The sequence below is a fragment of the Ruditapes philippinarum genome, unplaced genomic scaffold (genome assembly GCF_026571515.1).
Source record: "Ruditapes philippinarum isolate M1 unplaced genomic scaffold, ASM2657151v2 ctg2906_1_1_1_1, whole genome shotgun sequence".
NCBI lineage: Eukaryota > Metazoa > Mollusca > Bivalvia > Venerida > Veneridae > Ruditapes > Ruditapes philippinarum.
The window spans coordinates 52511-69527 of NW_026857011.1; the positions used below are offsets into that span (position 1 = coordinate 52511).

General features: G+C 32.2%; 1 protein-coding gene across 2 annotated transcripts; it reads right to left on the reverse strand.

Moving 5' to 3' along the window:
- Nucleotides 1-940: 940 nt before the first annotated feature.
- On the reverse strand, nt 941-15315 carry LOC132748449 (organic cation transporter protein-like). Of its 2 annotated transcripts, none has more exons than XM_060738065.1 (10): nt 15109-15315; nt 11223-11442; nt 6067-6170; nt 5428-5582; nt 4910-5078; nt 4168-4386; nt 3589-3815; nt 2656-2837; nt 2197-2348; nt 941-1797 (listed from the first exon to the last, which is right to left on the reverse strand). In XM_060738065.1, the coding sequence occupies exons 1-10, from the start codon at nt 15249-15251 to the stop codon at nt 1710-1712; spliced, it is 1659 nt and encodes a 552-aa protein (XP_060594048.1). In that variant the 5' UTR covers nt 15252-15315; the 3' UTR covers nt 941-1709. The 2 variants fall into 2 exon arrangements, with proteins under 2 accessions (XP_060594048.1, XP_060594047.1); XM_060738064.1 differs by lacking the exon at nt 15109-15315 and adding an exon at nt 12638-12884.
- Between the last annotated feature and the right edge of the window lie 1702 nt (nt 15316-17017).

Genomic DNA, 17017 nt, shown 5'->3' on the forward strand with positions numbered 1-17017 from the left:
GTTGAAACGATGTTAATAATAAACAACTAAGATTGAGTAGCCATAGATTCTGATAAGACTGGTCTGCAGCCTGCCCTGTCTCTATCATCATTAAAGTGAAAACATTATGAAATATTTCGATTGAATTATTGCTACCTTTTATGATATTTTGGTTGATATATTTATGAGCACAATATTAAGCTTTATAATAATGTTGAAGCAGAAGATGGTATGATTTATGTTTCTTACTTTCAGACGAAGATATGATGTCAGGAGGATGGCCTGAAACACACGCGCATGCGCAAGAAGATTCATGGGAAAAAATATTGTCTTTCTTAGAAGCGAATGTGAAAAATGTCAAACACTGATAGGAATAAAAGTGCATGAAGTTAATATGCTAGTGATTAACATATATCACCGCGTTATTATTAGAGTTATTTTTATGTTTTAGTTTCCACTTGATTATATTTGTAATATTGCGGTATTAAGAACGATTTATATTTTTTTATTTACAATGATTTACAAAGAATCATATAATATAAAGTGCTAATTCAGTACATGTAGTTTGCTTTATCACATACCTTTGCCATTTCTCTGACTCCGTAAGAGCAGTATGGCACGACTATATAACATTGAAGCAAGACATTTCACGTGAAATATAGTCCTAGTCTGTTGTATTTTCAATTATGCAAGGTTTATTTAGTTTTTAAAAATGTGTGTAAATTATGTAAAGAAATTAAATATTGTTAGATATGTTCAAATATTTATTATTGATGATTTTTACTATCATGGAGCTTTCTTGAAAAACGCTATGATTACGCACGTGTCGCTCTTGTTTATAATAGCGAAATCAAACAGACATTTTTGTTTTTCTTTTTATTTTAAATCTATGTGATAAATAGAATATTGAACTCATGTATATACTATATAAAGGATAACAAATGGAGACAACACGAGTTCGTCTGTTTGGCATGAGTGTCGTATACATTATGTAATGAATGCATTGTATGTTTTCTAAGCGAAGAGTAGAGTGAAATGAACAAATTTCATTTGCTTAGCATTTACAAAAATATAATGACACATTCATTCATTTTAATGATTTGTATTTCATAATGCTCCTCTTCCATTTCATTTATTACACATTGTTGTGTTCTTGTTTCTGTTTTCTTGCTTGGCAAATATACATCTAATACTCTTTGTATGTCAAACTTATGTCCACGTTTTACCTATGAACGTTACCATTTTGTGATTTAAAGTTTAATGTTCAATTTACATGGTCATTACACTGTTCCTTACTAATTTTTTGGCTAAAAATACTAGCGAGTGTTGGCTATTGCATTTTTAGCAATTCTTTTGTCTGGCTAAAGATATAAATATATAAAAAAATAATGATTCTTCATAAAGAATTAACACGAATATACAAATTTTGTTTCATGTTTCAGCTGATTTCTGAAATATCAGAATAAATTATAAAGATTATATTAATTAGTTTCGGTGTTGGGTCAAATGTGTCTTTCACTCCTGGCTACATGTTTTCCTTATAAAAAATGAATGTGTATTCTTGTACCGGTGAAATATATTTCGATATCTCATTGAAATAAATATCCTTGATAAAAATAAAAAAAGCTTCACTGAATATACGCAAATCATGTATATAAAAAATCATTAACAAATTTTAGATCAGAAAATCACTAGCAACATTGTCTCTAGTAACGTAAAAGTTCGTTGTTTTAAAGATGTGTTGATGACAAAGAGTCATCAAATGCTTTGTTTATGTGAATTTCCTTGTCGGATTCTTTAACTTTCTCTTCCTCATCACTGAAAAATGGAAATACAGAACAATGTATAAACAAGATATGCCTCAAAAACAACACCAGGAAAAGTTCAATACATATTATGCCCAGCATGACTTTTTCGTTTTCAATTTTCTTTCGTATGTTTTATGTTATTCTATGAGTAGCATTAATTAACTTTAATATAATCTTTTCCAATGTTTGATATATCAATCACCAGTCAAGTTTAAGGGGCTTATCAAACCGTTCTTGTACAACATGCTGCTAAATAAAGAAAATGTTTCATTATAATATCATTCCTTATCATGTCGCAAGCACAAAGCGTTAGAGGTAACAACAGTATAATTTGATTGAGATACTTGTATTCTGTCCTTATATTTTGTATGCATAAAATGCAATATTTGCTACCTGTCGCGGAACTTACCTTCCAAATTTAATCCCTTGTTCGATAGTTTCCGGTAAACTACGTTTTAGTGTCTCCGGAAGATAAAGGGCTAATAAGCCAGCAATTATTGATAACGTTCCAAACACAACTTGAGGCAGAGCTTTTCCAAAACTCCCTCCGACCAGACGATCCTGAAAGTCAAGTTTTTTTTAGATGTGAAGCACATTTGAAGATAACTTACCGACAGAAATCTTATTTGTTTTTCCTTGTAAAAAAACGCAATATTTCGTGTTTACTTCGGAATTTGAAAGATGGGTTAATGTTTGAATAATTTTTTGTTTAAACATTCCTTAAGATGCTTTTAAGAATACACACCATATAGACACAATATAAAAACTATGAGTTTTTCTCAATAAAAAAACGAAATCTATAGAAAAATTAGAAAAACGCAATATTTTATTTATAATTGAAATTGCTGTCGGAAAGTAAAATACAAACCAAATCGGCTATATAGGGAGCAATCATGCCACCAACACGTGCCATACACGAGCTCGAACCCATCCCAGCGTTCCGTACAACAGTGGGAAATAATTCGGCTGAGTATACGTACACCATGGAGAAAGCTGCAGAAGCCCCAATCTTCCCAAGCATAGCTAGAACTTTTGTTGCGATGCTGTACTCTGGTAGATAAGAAATATGTTAACTTTTTATCATATTGTGTTATATGTTGACTAAATCTTGTAAATTGGAATCAATTTAAACAACCCACAACTTCTTATGGACTAACATTTTCCTAAAAGATGAAAACGTCACTCATGTACGTTTACTCTAAAAATAAAGTGTACCTAAGTTAGGAGGACATCTACCATTTATAAGCGCATTCTCAGTATTAATTATATAGACAAGATCAAGTCTTTTATGAGGCTTCTGTTGAAAAGTGCTGTTCAATTGCTTTTCTCAACACATGATTTACATCACATTTGTAGGGCTTTCCAACATGATGGTACATTGTATATACATGTATGAAGTAAAATTCAACAATGGAATTAACATAACTTAAATTGTATCTTAATAAAAAGTGAGAGTCTATTGTGCTATTTATAGTAAGTAAAGATGATACCATTTATTGACATACGCGGTTTTCATTAAAGTTTTGCAAAAAGCTTCATAATAGATGTTACAATATGAGTTTAACCCTTGACCTGCCGTTACCAAATAGCTAAGTCGGTGCCACCAGTATAGAGTAAGACCAGCATATACGTCAATGTAGTCTGAACATACTCTACGCTGCTGGCTTACTAACTTATCATTTTCACCTTGATATCCCCAAAATTGATAATGTACAGTTCCAAAAATGGAAGCTTGATAAGTCCATTTAAGTAATTCAGTAGGGTAAGGGTTAAAATATTCCAATAAGATTATGATGGATACCTTCTCCACCATACATGATGGTAAACACGGTTCCTAGGCAACCAAGCCCTCCTATTATCATACTTCCTACCAGCAAGGGTTTTCTGCCAGTTCTGTCCAGGAGGACCAATGTAATGGTGGTTGCCGGGAAGTCCATGAACGCTTGCAGGAAGAAATTAAGGTACATGTTTCCACCTAAATCTCCGCTATTCAAGGCAAGCCCGTAATACGCCAAGCATACAACGAACCTATAAATTAATAATACATCGGTGTAGTCTCTACAAACACAACTTTATCTATGGTTTCTAATGGCAACACATGTTAATGCCTTCATCCAAAGATTGACATTAGTTTTGCTGAATAAAATTGAAATCATTGTCATTCCAGATAAATTGTATATGCAGCCATATAAAACATCCCACGAATCTTCAGATTTTCAATTTAACAGCTCATCTTGAAAAAAATAGATCGCATTCTATACAATTATTAAATTAACGAGAATCAGGTTTTAAGTAAATGTTGACAGTAATTTGTTGCATAACTTGCAAATAATTTCTGAAAAACTTTTGTATTACCAAAACAGAATGAAAGAAAAAATACCAGTTAAAGAAGATAATCAATGTCCGTATACAAAGGGTTCTATTGGTGAACAAATGCCATAATTTTCCCTGGTTTGGCTCTGGAACCTCTTGAAATACTTTGTTAAAGAATTTATCCGGCAACGAAACTTTGTCCCACTTGGCAGCTTTACGGATAATTGCCTTGCACTCTTCTAGTCTACCCTGGGTGTATAACCAGCGCGGTGATTCCGGAAATATACTGAAATTCAGAACCGAATAGTGTTAGTGAATATTTGTCTACTTACTTTTTATATATATACTGAAATAGCATGTATAAAAAGTAATATAGGAATGCAAAGATATAACCCATTACAACGATGTTCCGTAGGCCAAAGCAGACAATATCGGTGAGTACGAATGAGCGGACAGTACGATGGCAAGACGATATACGATGGATGTCACATTGACTGTCGCTGATTCAGTGCGACTATCGTATTGTCACTGTCGCGCTTCGTCACCATACTCTCGTAGTGTCACCATCGTACTGTCTTGTTTCGCACTTTTTGTTCTCAGAGAAAACGCACAGGCCCTCATTACGGCAAAAATATCCGAGCAGACGACTCGGTATATGATCTATTCATGGACAGCAATGTGCTTTACAACCGAATCAAAGCTAATTTGTGTTATCAGTATCGAAATTACATAATTTATTTGCTGGTTATGCTTTCTATTTTAGTTAACACTTCATAGGTTATCTACCGTATTTAGTAGTGTATACTCACATCCAGAAGAGCTGAAAGAAAATACCCGGAGCTGCACATACTATCTGTAGAGTACTCCAATCCCGGATACCGTAACCTAAACCAGCAAGGATCAGATTTCCCACCATCCAATAATAACCACCTACAAGCCCGGCAAATCTTCTCTTTGATGGACCGACGAATTCCATGCCTGATAAACAAAGTAAACCCAAATGTTTACATGAAACACGTTGAATGAGATTAACCTAGGTGATATATCAACTAATGCTGTACTTTGCTGAACGCTTTTTAGTTTTGGCTTTGTAATAAACACAGAACGATATATACTTAGACGAAAAAATGAAGAAATGATCAACTTAAATAGATTAAAATTCGAAATTGTAACAAAAATGCAGCATTTTCAAGATAAATACCCATTACAAAGAAAGGCATAAAGTTAAAGACCTATTACAAAGGAAGGCATAAATTAAAAAAAAAACATTACAAAGAAAGGCATAATGATTAATACCCATTACAAAGGAAGGCGTTAAGATAATCACCCATTACAAAGGACGGCATAAAGTTGCCGACAGCGAAGAATCCTACACAAAATGTCAAGAAGACATAGACAACATAGCTTGGTGTCCACGCAATACCCATGGCAGCCAGGAAATAGAAGATTGAGGATAGACACATTGTCGGCTTCCGGCCAAACCTGTGAGTTAAAGTTAAAATATCAACATCAGTTACATTCATATTTTTCGAAATATTGATGAAGCGTATAATAAATATATTGGAACTGTTACGCATTGCCGACAAAACAAACGACTGACAGCTGGTCATACAAGTTCTTAGGCGTGTTTATAGAAATTGTTGAATTTTTTATGAGGACCGATACGTGCTTACGATATTGTTTGGAAATACAGTCCAAACTATCTTAAGCAGCCAGTCAATGGAATGGCCAAATTGTCTGCTTAAGGCAGATAACCACTTAATGGAGGTGTAGAAACGTGCAAACATGTTTTCTTTTTCTTTTTACAGCTTTAGTACAGAGTTCTATTGAAATGACTTTTCAACTGTTACCATCTACATCAATGAATTATGAAATTGCTTGAGAACACATGCGATTAGCTTTTCAAAAGTTTCTCATTAATAAAATGGAAGGGTCAGGTTATTTTGAAGTAATGCATGTATATTACCTGTCTGAAAATAATCCGGTTAAGAAGGAGCCAGCCAAGAGTCCACCAAAGAACACCATCTGAGCGTTCGATTTGAGGATGGCCCGGTCACACACCATGTTTAACTATTAACCAAAAAATATGAATATCAATAATGAAACAAGATTAAGTTGTAGAAATTGACGGTTACTTAGAATTAAATGATAAGTAAAGTGATGTTAATGTCATAACGCTCTTTGTCGTGCCCGGTTAGCTCAATAGGGAGAACATCGGATCTGTGATCCAGGGGTCCCCCTGGCTCGATCCCCGGGAGAGGCGAAATTTCACTTTGACAATTAGGTTCGAACACTGAGTCTAAAGGTCATTTGCTTCTTATCGCTGAATGGGTTTAGTATTCGGTCACTTGCGGAAAAGTTGGTAATTGCTGCATGATTAGTTATCCCGAAAAGCCGACATGGTCGATGACCGCAGAATTATGACCAAAAATGTACTGAGTCAGCTCTGTAACACCGCACTTTGGGGTCAAACGCACTTTTGGGTCCGGCCCAAAAGTGCGTTACGTACTTTGGGGTCCAACCCCAAAGTGCGTTACGCACTTTGGGGTCCAATTTTAACCCCAAAGTGCGTTAAACAGGTATATATGCATTTTTTAACATCATGCAAACGACCGCACTTTGGGGTCATAGAAAATTAATGTTCATTATGTTTTAAATAATATATTGTAGTCAAAGTCAGTGGTAAACAAAAAATCAAGGTATTAAATAGACACAAACATGTGCCCTGAATTATAGTAGAATCAATAGGGATTTAAATGATCTTGATTAGTAAGTGAAGAACTTTCACCAAATATATCACCAAATAAAGAATTTGTATCAATTATTAAGTTTAAAATATTTTTTTTTCAAATTTTCCATTTCTTTTAAAAGAATTTACACCTTTCATTAATTCCATTGTTTTTAGCTAAATGCATTATTTTCCCGTTTTTTATTTACACATTTTATAGAAATATAAATTCTGGAAAATCTTAGTAAGACATTTCAGCAAAAAATGTGCCTGATAATATGTTGAAAGAGCCATATATTTAGCTAAATGTGACATCTAAGAAACTTGACTAGGTGTAGACGCGGCTTAAGTAGTAGTCAGTACAGGCAGTACTAAAGATATCAACTATTTAAGTAGTCGCACATTAAGAGCGGAGCTTCAGAATAATGTAAAATTCTCACTGGGGGTATAAAGGGGATTGTGGGGTATCGATCCCCCCGAGGGTTAAAAATAACGTTTTAAAGGCCCATCATGCTTTTATTTGTTTTTCTTAAAAGCTTTTTCATTTTGGTGTTCTTCTATATTATTCAAAAAATACACATTGGCCAATTACCTGAACCATCTTTTTCATTTGTTGCTTTTTGGCAATGATGAGAACAGTTATAGTGAATTAGTATTTTTATAGGGAAGTCAAATACTACAGTGTTTTGACTTCTTTTATGAATAATAATTTTACATTTATCGCCACCTTATTCAGGTAACAAGCATCTTACATTTCTCAGATACCATTATTTTAACATTATAAAATTCATGTTTGCCCTTTCTAGAGAAGTATGTAAGATTTACCATAAAAAAGCTTCTGGCGAACGGTTGTTACGGAGCTTACAAAAACTCTTAAGTTTGTTGATAAGCTTAATGTTTTTGTAAAAATCACTTTTTATAGTCCGATCGAAAAACTTGATGTTTCCCCAGAACATTGCAATAGAGTATTTTTTATAGTTCTTTGGAAAAAAAATTAACTGCATTTTATTTCATTCCTAACATATTTAAAATGGGGCTCAATATGGCACCAAAAGTTATCATGTAAATGACCGACAGAACGGGATATTTTTCGCAGCATCTCTTCATGGAATAATAACTGATCACCAATCAACAGCCCTTTCCAAATAGACACTAATATAAAAGTTTATAATAATAAAAAACAATAATTATATAAAATGCATATAATATAAAAAATGGGCCGAAAAGGGTCGGCCGAAACCAGACTTGCCCGGCCGAAAACGACTGGGCCGATTCCAAAAGTGGGCCGAAATGGGACCAAACCACTGTGCTAGTTTTATACTCACCTATGGGCTATTATGAGATTTGAAAGCTGTTTTTATTGGCAAAAATATGTACGAAAATCAAAAATAAAATATGAATGCAAAACTAAAAAAATATGTATGCAAAACTAAAATAAAATATGTATACAAAACTAAAAACAAAAAAAATGCAAATGTCACTTTTATGCCACCGTAATTTTAATATATGAACACAATTTTTAGATATTTCAAGTGGTAAGATTAATGAAACTTTTATCACTTAAGCATCATAAAGTATTGACCGCCATCTTGAATTCCACCTCAAATATTCCAATGTCGCAGATAGAAAATAAGTCAGTACTCAGTATTTAAGCAGAACTCATATGACACTTTTAGACCTCTTGAACCCAAAGTGCGTTGATATGTAGCATATTAACGCACTTTGGGTCAATTTCTCGATTTCAACCCCAAAGTGCGTTTGACCCCAAAGTGCGGTGCGAAGTTTAACGCACTTTGGGGTCGGACCCCAAAGTGCGTTTGATCCCAAAGTGCGGTGTTACACAGCTCTAATAGCAGACCAAACTTTGTCACGTAATATAGTATATATTTTGTAAATGTGTGTAAATATTAAGTGCTCAATTGAAGTTATGATTTTTCCTACATTTTCTGTCATGTAATTATATTTGGCTTGAAATGTTAATTGACTTACCAGGTTATTTCTCTTCATGTGTGTTTCAGTGATAAATGTTGACATAAATCTACTAACTTTGTTTCTGCTTTATCTTACGATGATATAGTACATATTATATGAGAATAAAAAAAGCAATTCGAAAATATATTAAATTTATTAAAACAGCTTTATATAGACGCACATGAACGAGCTTGTGCTTTTTCAATCATGTAATTTGAATTAGCCTATTAAAATATGAAATACATGTATATAAGAGGATATTGAATGAGTGTGGGTTTAATTCTACATTTATTGAACAAATCCATATTATACGAGACTCTGGCGAGCATAATATTGTTTTATTCGTTTAGTATTGAATTTACACAAATTTAATATTCTGTTATTCAAATATTCAAAATAAGAACGGTTTACAGTAATAGAGTCATTTTTCATTGGCGCGCCTTTCGTGTAAATGGGAAAAGCTAACAAATTTTCGTGGTTTAACGCTATTTTATTAAAACGCAAAGAACCCTCACGTCAAAAATGGTTTTTTCCACTGCGCCCCAAAAATTTCCATGGTTTTTTTTTTAGAATTTCTAATTCCCTGTAAAATTCAATACTAAAATTTTTGAAAATTATAAATATGCCCCGCAAAAATGCTCGCAAAAAATGATTTTATTTTACTCGTTCAATAAATTTGGTTTTAGACCTACACTCATTCAATATACTCTGTGTCTTTAAAGTAATGAAATGGAACGCAAAAGTTTCATTTTATGTTGAAATGCATCATTTTTCTTACACTGTTTCTACTTTATCTTGTGATGATACATTATATGTTATATATCATATTAAGTGAAACACATATTATATCAATTAAAGATTAACAAACAGAAAAAATGACAGCTGATAAAATAGTATTAAATAAACGAATATAGATAAATGAAAAAATTATGTTAAAAAATTACGACAATTTTTTTATTTAACACTCTAGACAAAAACACATATAATGTACACCTATTTTGTTCACTAAGAACACAATTTGTAGCGGGAAAGATATAAAAAAAGGGGACATTAATCAAAAGGATTTTTTGTTGTTTGTCTGTGGGCTTGTGGTTTGGGGTTTTTTCTGATAATTTTGGGTTTTTTAAGTGTCAGACAGCGTCAAAACTTCTAACGTCGCGACCAGAATGACATACGCTAATGTCATTTTGTTAATGTAATTAATTAAGTTGAGATGTTGTTAATTTGCATACGATAATAACAAAACTACCTACATTTTCAGTCTCTCAAAATGAATTTTAATTTCGTGTTCATCATCATGAACGTGATATGGGTTTTAAATTAAAGATTTTTTTTTCTCTTTACGACATTAAACATTATGCAATTTATTTTATCGAACAATAAAGAGATAGTTCATGAATATACGTAAGTGCAAATTGCAAATGCATAAAAACAAAATTGTTCCATTCAATTCTGATTGAATAAATAAGACAATGTTACAAATTATAATACATTTACATGTACTATAAAAGTGAACGAGTTGAACTGACTTATTAAATGAAGATGTTTGGCAGATATATTCAGTGAAAGTCAAAAAATGTTTTTCTGTATTGGTCAAAACCCTTTGAAAGTTCTATATACTTTTAAAATCTACTTTGGCAATACCAAATTTTAAATTAGCAAATACACTAAATTATAAATATTCTTGTTAAAATCCTACTAATCTCAGCACAGGCGCTAGTCACATAATCAAGTATTTTACATAACCGGTCTATATATGTATATTAAGATATATATCTTATTACAGTATATAGCCCATATAAAACTTTAAAAAGCTTGTTTCAAGCACCTGTGAATCTCAGCTGAGTGACTGATAATTTTGGGCATTAAAATCGTATGCATATATACGAAAAAGACGATTAACATGGTTTGTTTCGGTAAAATATTGTGCCTGTCACTCATTTATTACATTCATAAAAATATAAGTCTGGAAAGTGAATGTTTGGGTTTTACCTCACAACAACACAGTATGTCATACGGCGACGTTCTAGCTTTACTGTTGGATGAAGACCTAAGGAGCCCTTCCGTGCATTATTTCAGGCACGAACGGGCACCTGAGTAGAACCACCGACGTTCCATAAGCTAGCTGGATAGCTTCTCAAATGACAGAATCCTTATTCCCTAAAGGGATTCCACAGCGATGATTGGACCAACGGCCTTAACCACTTGTTCACGGACGCCCAATAAGGCTATGTGCTTATATGTTTTGTATCACATTTGCATCACATATTTGTATTTTTGTTTTTTATTTCAATATGTGTTTAGATTAACAGTTGCTACTGAAACGAACGTCAAACAATTTGCTTAAAGATTAAACTAAGTAAAATGGTCAATCAATTGTTATGCAAACCTGGCACACAGGAAATAAAAATATGTATGCTTACGTCTGCTGCTAAAGATGAACTAAATATAGACTTGTCATAGACCCAACTGTCACACTTTTTCTCGGAAATAAGACCATTTTCCGACACTGTCCTGTAACTGCATTGGTCATACTTGAATGACTCTGTGGGCGGTGCTAGAGGTATAGTTCTGTTTATTGCGGCAAGGTGAAGGTCATTCTGGATTTCATACGTGTCGTTGTCCCATCCCGGAAGTGCACATCTGATTGATTGGAATAAAAGTGTTCAAAATAAACAATAAACATTATTTGTACATGTGTTGATAAATTTTCAATTTGAAGGTAAACAAATAAATCTTCTTAGTATTTTATGCTAATTTATGTAAACACTAAAGGTAAATAAATAAAAAAAACTGATAGCAAATCTACTATGCTAATTAGCATAAAGTAGAAAGATGCAGTCATTGCGTATGTCCTTGCCCGCAGCTGACATAATGTTGTTTTCTAGTTTTAAATTTCCAATAATAAAAATTTTAATTTGAAAGTCGTTTGCTAGAATTGCAATGTTTAGCTAACAAGCTCAAGTACATACTTTTTTCAATTCACTCCAATTTTAAGTCACATTAAGTCCTGAAATTATATTTCCTCCGAAGAAAAGCAAACCTGTGTTTGATAATTTTAAAGGAGTTTCACACAGGTCAAAGCCTAAAATCATAAACTTTGAAATGTTTACATAGATAAAGTGAAGCACTTAAAATCGAAAAATCTGCAAGGAGTAATAAAGAAATATCCACCAAATTTTACTGAATATCAACTTTTTGTGCGTTTCATAGCCCAATTTAAATGAAAAGCTTTGCAACGCTTCTCATTTTTTGGTCATTTTGGCACCATTTAACTTTAGAGAAAGGGGTTGATTTTCATTGCAAATTTTATAATTCATCGTTGTTTATGGGAAATCGCTGCATGAACATATATGAATTCAAAATTTCACCACTTTCATGTTTAAATGTTGAATTCTGCTTAAGCCAGCCGGTCCTAGAGGGCGTGGACGGATGTTTGCACTTGACAATACAATCCTTGAACAGACTCAATCAAACCGGGCATGCAACATTTTCAATTTTGTCGTTTTGGACTTTATTAGGGGTTCTTATTTCCTTTATTCTATTTAATACATTATGACTTTCTTTCAGATAAAATGTAGCTTTATACTCTCATAAATCCTCCATTTCCTTTTCATTAATAGTATCATACTTTTTTCATAAATTATGAAATTTTATGTGTCGTTGGTGTAAATTACAACATGTTTACAAACGATGATAAATCTAATTAAATTCAAAAAAAAATAATTATTCTATTATTATTATAATTATAATTATTATTTTATTATTATTATTATTATTATTATTATTATTATTATTATTATTTTATTTGTAAAAAATTAGTTATACATCAGCCTACCTGTGATCAGGAATTCCAAGAACAAAGAAAGAAATAACAAACAAAAACCCAGCATACGTGCTGCATAGTGAGCCTATATACACAATGTACTTTGAGAATAAACCGAATTCTCCTAATTCTTTGTATACTAAATCAAACTGCATATTTTCACGGAAAACTTTTCTTAAACGCGTTTTAGTGTTAAATGGTCTTTAAAGCATATCTTTGCATATAGATACACAAAAACTTGGCTCACATTTTAAGATTTAACATTTATATAGCGTTTTATTTTAAATCTGATTACAATAATAAAAGGCCAAAAGAAATAATGTATTATGTGAAACGTACTTTTTGCAAGTTGGTTTCATAATTTCACTGCTTGCACCAGGGTGACACCTAGACACCGTTTAAAATGCTGCTAAAACGTGCAGTGTTCCGGAGAGTAGGAATATGTGCATATTTTAAAAATCCATTCCTTTAAAGGCTCATTATGCCCCTGAATTTTTTTTTCACTTCTCAAAAGCTTTTCATTGTTGGTGTACTTTCATAATTTCCAAAAGGTCACTCATTGGTGGAACCATTTTTATTCTTTTGCTCGTTGACTGTTAGTACTGCTTCAGTGATTTAGTATTTTGTATGGAAGTCATGATACTACTTTGCTTATGTTTGCTATTTTAATGGCAAATAATTTCACTTTTATCTCTATATAGGTAACAAACATCTAGCAAGTTCTTTAAACCATTATTTAAACAAATATAAAACTCATTTTTGCTCTTTCGTAAAAACAAAACATTTATTAATTTTTGAATCATAATGTGCAATTCTAATTTTGGTAGAAAAATAACTGATATTGCCTTTGTAGTCGATTACAAATTTGTTTATTTTTTTATTATTTTTAGATGTAATGTCTGGTTACATTTTTGGAATAAGCTTTAAGAACAATGTTGCTGGTATGTAACCAATGACGTAGTTTAAAAAAACGTTTTACATTACAACTTTATAAAGGATAAACATATATCTAGGTATTGTTTATTTATGTCTATGACCATATCTATTTGTATAAGGAGTTTGAGGTTCTTCAAATGTTGGATTTTAGTCATGTAAATCAATGTAAAGCAATTTGCATATTACCTAATAATTACTTGAGTTGTCCTCACATTAAATGAAGTACATGAGAAGTTGATGACTTGGAGACAAGATAAAGCTTATATTTACATGTGACAACTTAATTGGATAGTGCGATGATTGGATGAAACAATTAAAGAAAAGACAATAAGTTCGTTAACACAGATTAACACTAGAGGGTCACACATGACAACGCATCAGTTAAACAATTAACTTATAATATATTATAACGTGTCTTGTATAAAAAATTTACATGCAACTATTTAAAAGAAAACTTTCATACATTAATTATTATTTACGCAACCATTTGTTTTTGCCAATAGTTTTTATCTAATTCTTATTTTATTATAAAAATAGTAAAAGTACTACCTATAGAATACGTGCAAGGTTTGTTGACTCATAAGCACACAGTTTTTAAGCAATACATTATCAGGCTTTGTGTAAATTGTATGAAAATAAGTGAATGAATACATGAAATTAAAACAAGTTAATCGTAGTCCATTACTTCGGTAGAACAATTAAACAAATGCAGGTAAAAGATGTTCAATTTGTATAATTTATACTGCCTGTAAATACTAGTATTTTGTAAAGTGTACATGATTGAAAAACAAATAAGTTATAAAAGACGAATTCCACAAATTTACTTTTTTAAATGAAATGCATTTATTTAGTATAGTCATGTTCTAAGAAAGACCTATTTTTTCAGTTAAGTTGGCAATTTGACAAATGGATAAAGTTTGTTGTTGTTTTTGTTGGGGGAGGCGTGTATTAATGATTTATATACATATCTACATGTATATGACACCTGAAATATAAGAAACAGTGTATTCTGAAACTAAGTCAGGCATTTTTCGAGTTTCATATTGTTCTATAAAATCAGACATATTTTCAAATAATAGAACGGAAGAATAAATCCAAATTTGAGAATACTCGGCTAAGCAGACGCGCTAATACATAGAGTAAGCGGTATTTAAGTCAATGGGGGATTCCTTATTGTACAAACTTGGGTTAAACTAACATTGTATCGCCGAAAAATTATCATTTTAGGAACAGCTATTTTTTAATTTTCTTGTAAAAAAACTAAAATTTTAAGATTCTAATTGGAAATGTAATATGCATTCAAAACACGATAAAGGTTATTCCACAAACGTATCCCTTTTTTGAAATGTGTTACTTAAATCTAGTTTACTCTATTGGTCGGACTAAAGTCTTTAAAACATTCTTAAAAAACAACTGGACAGACAAATTACAATGTTAACAATATTGTTAAATATTCTGCGCAATATATTGGTAGCCTAAGTAAATACTGGAAACAATCGGAAACGTAACGTATAATCAAACAACTTTATAGATATTCATAGACCTACCTGTGATCAGGAATTCCAAGAATGAAGAAAGTATTAACAAATAGAAAACCAGCGTAAATACTAGTTATAGAACCAACATACACAATGTATTTTGAGAATAATCCGAATTCGCCAAGTTCATCGTACACTAAATCAAAATACATTTTTGCCAGACTAACTGATGTGTATGTTTTGGACAGATCAATGGGCTTCAAAAAGGAGACCGCATCTATGTCAAACCTTCTTATCTTTTAAAAACAATCATGAATATGTAATTACATTTAAATTAAAAGATGTCATTTTGATTACAAGATGTAGTGCCAGATTAAAGGTTACAAATTCGATTTGAGCCGCTCACGACAAAACCAACAAAGTGGGTTTGCGACCAGCATGGATCCAGACCAGCCTGCGCATCCGCGCAGTCTGATCAGGATCCATGCTGTTCGCTTACATACTCTATTACAAGTAGAGAAACTGATAGCGAACAGCATGGATCCTGATCAGACTGTGCGGATGCGCAGGCTGGTCTGGATCCATGCTGGTCGCAAACCCACTTTGTTGGTTTTGTCGTGACGCGGCTCATTTATTTATCCGTACACTGTTACTCGTACGTTTTAGTTTCTATTAGAACAATCCTGGATACAGGGCCGTTACTTTCCGACGAGAATATGTATCAAAGATTACAGGCTACATTTTGTATTATCAGAGCTCAGGGATTTTAACATGAAATGTGAAAACATCGTTTATACTAAATTCAAAGCAAAGTCAATCCATGTAACAAAAGCCTCTGCAGTTATATAGAAACTAACAACTCAGCGAATTATATTTCTTGCTAGCTGTACTCTACACTTGCTTAAAAATATATTTGAATTTCTTGTGCATACTTATAACAACAATAACAATACATTAAAATAAAATAAAATAAAATACCATAATCTGTTATAGAACAGAACAACAATTTTATTCATGACTAGTACAATAAGTACATCATCACATATACCAATATATACAATTTACAATATCCAATATGCATAATTGTCACAGTGAAATAACATACATTGTATTTACATTTCATATCAATTATCTTATGAGAATTTACTACAATTGACTGTAAGTAAATGTAGTTCTAAGAGATAATGCATTATGTATTATGTTATATCCTGGCACTCACGATGGTGGCTATAAAAAAATACGTTGTTTGCTTGTTTTACGTCATTGTTGTGGTGAATTACCTTTCAGTAAATTTACTTAAAAGTTGTAGACAATACTGTGGCCTAGTTGTTTTAGCAATGCATTTCAGTCGTAGAAGAAAAGAAATAAGATGAACGCAACATTTACTGTTAATGGTCACGTAACGAGATAAAAGGGCGTTAAAAAGATAATAATTATGCGTTTTTGTAACTGAGTATTGATATAAACAATTATATAAAACTGTTAATTTGAATGACCATTTTTCCCTTCTTTCAATATGGCTTATTATCCCCCGCCGAAAGGCGACGGGGGATATAGAAATAGTCTACGTCCGTCTGTCCTTCCGTCCGTCCTTCGATCCGTCCGTCCGTCCTTCCGTCCGAGATTTTTGTCCGGAGTATGTCTCAAAAAGTATTTAGTTTAAACAATATTTTATTTCTATTTTACAACATAAATATATACAGTAAGCATATACATGTACAAATATCATATTGAGGAGGAGATCATATTGAGGAGGAGTGCAGTGCACAAGAATGATAACTCTACCCTGCATATTTTTTTTAAGTTATTGCCCTTTGTTATTTTTCAAACTTAATGTTTGCCTAGAGCATAACTCAAAAAGCCTTTGAGATATCAACATAAAACTTCATAGGTTGATAGATCTTACTCAGGAGGAGTGCAGTGCAAAAGAATGATAACTTTACCCTTCATATTTTTTAGTTATTGCCCTTTGTTATTT

Bases quoted from the DNA above. Each gene is read 5' to 3' on its own strand.
- LOC132748449 (XM_060738065.1), bottom strand. From the start codon at position 15,251: ATGTATTTTGATTTAGTGTACGATGAACTTGGCGAATTCGGATTATTC. The intron at 3,816-4,167 runs GTATTTTTTCTT...ATTAATTTATAG, and splicing joins TTGATTATCTTCTTTAACTG to GTTCGTTGTATGCTTGGCGT. The intron at 1,798-2,196 runs GTAAGTTCCGCG...TCCATTTTTCAG, and splicing joins CAAGGGATTAAATTTGGAAG to TGATGAGGAAGAGAAAGTTA.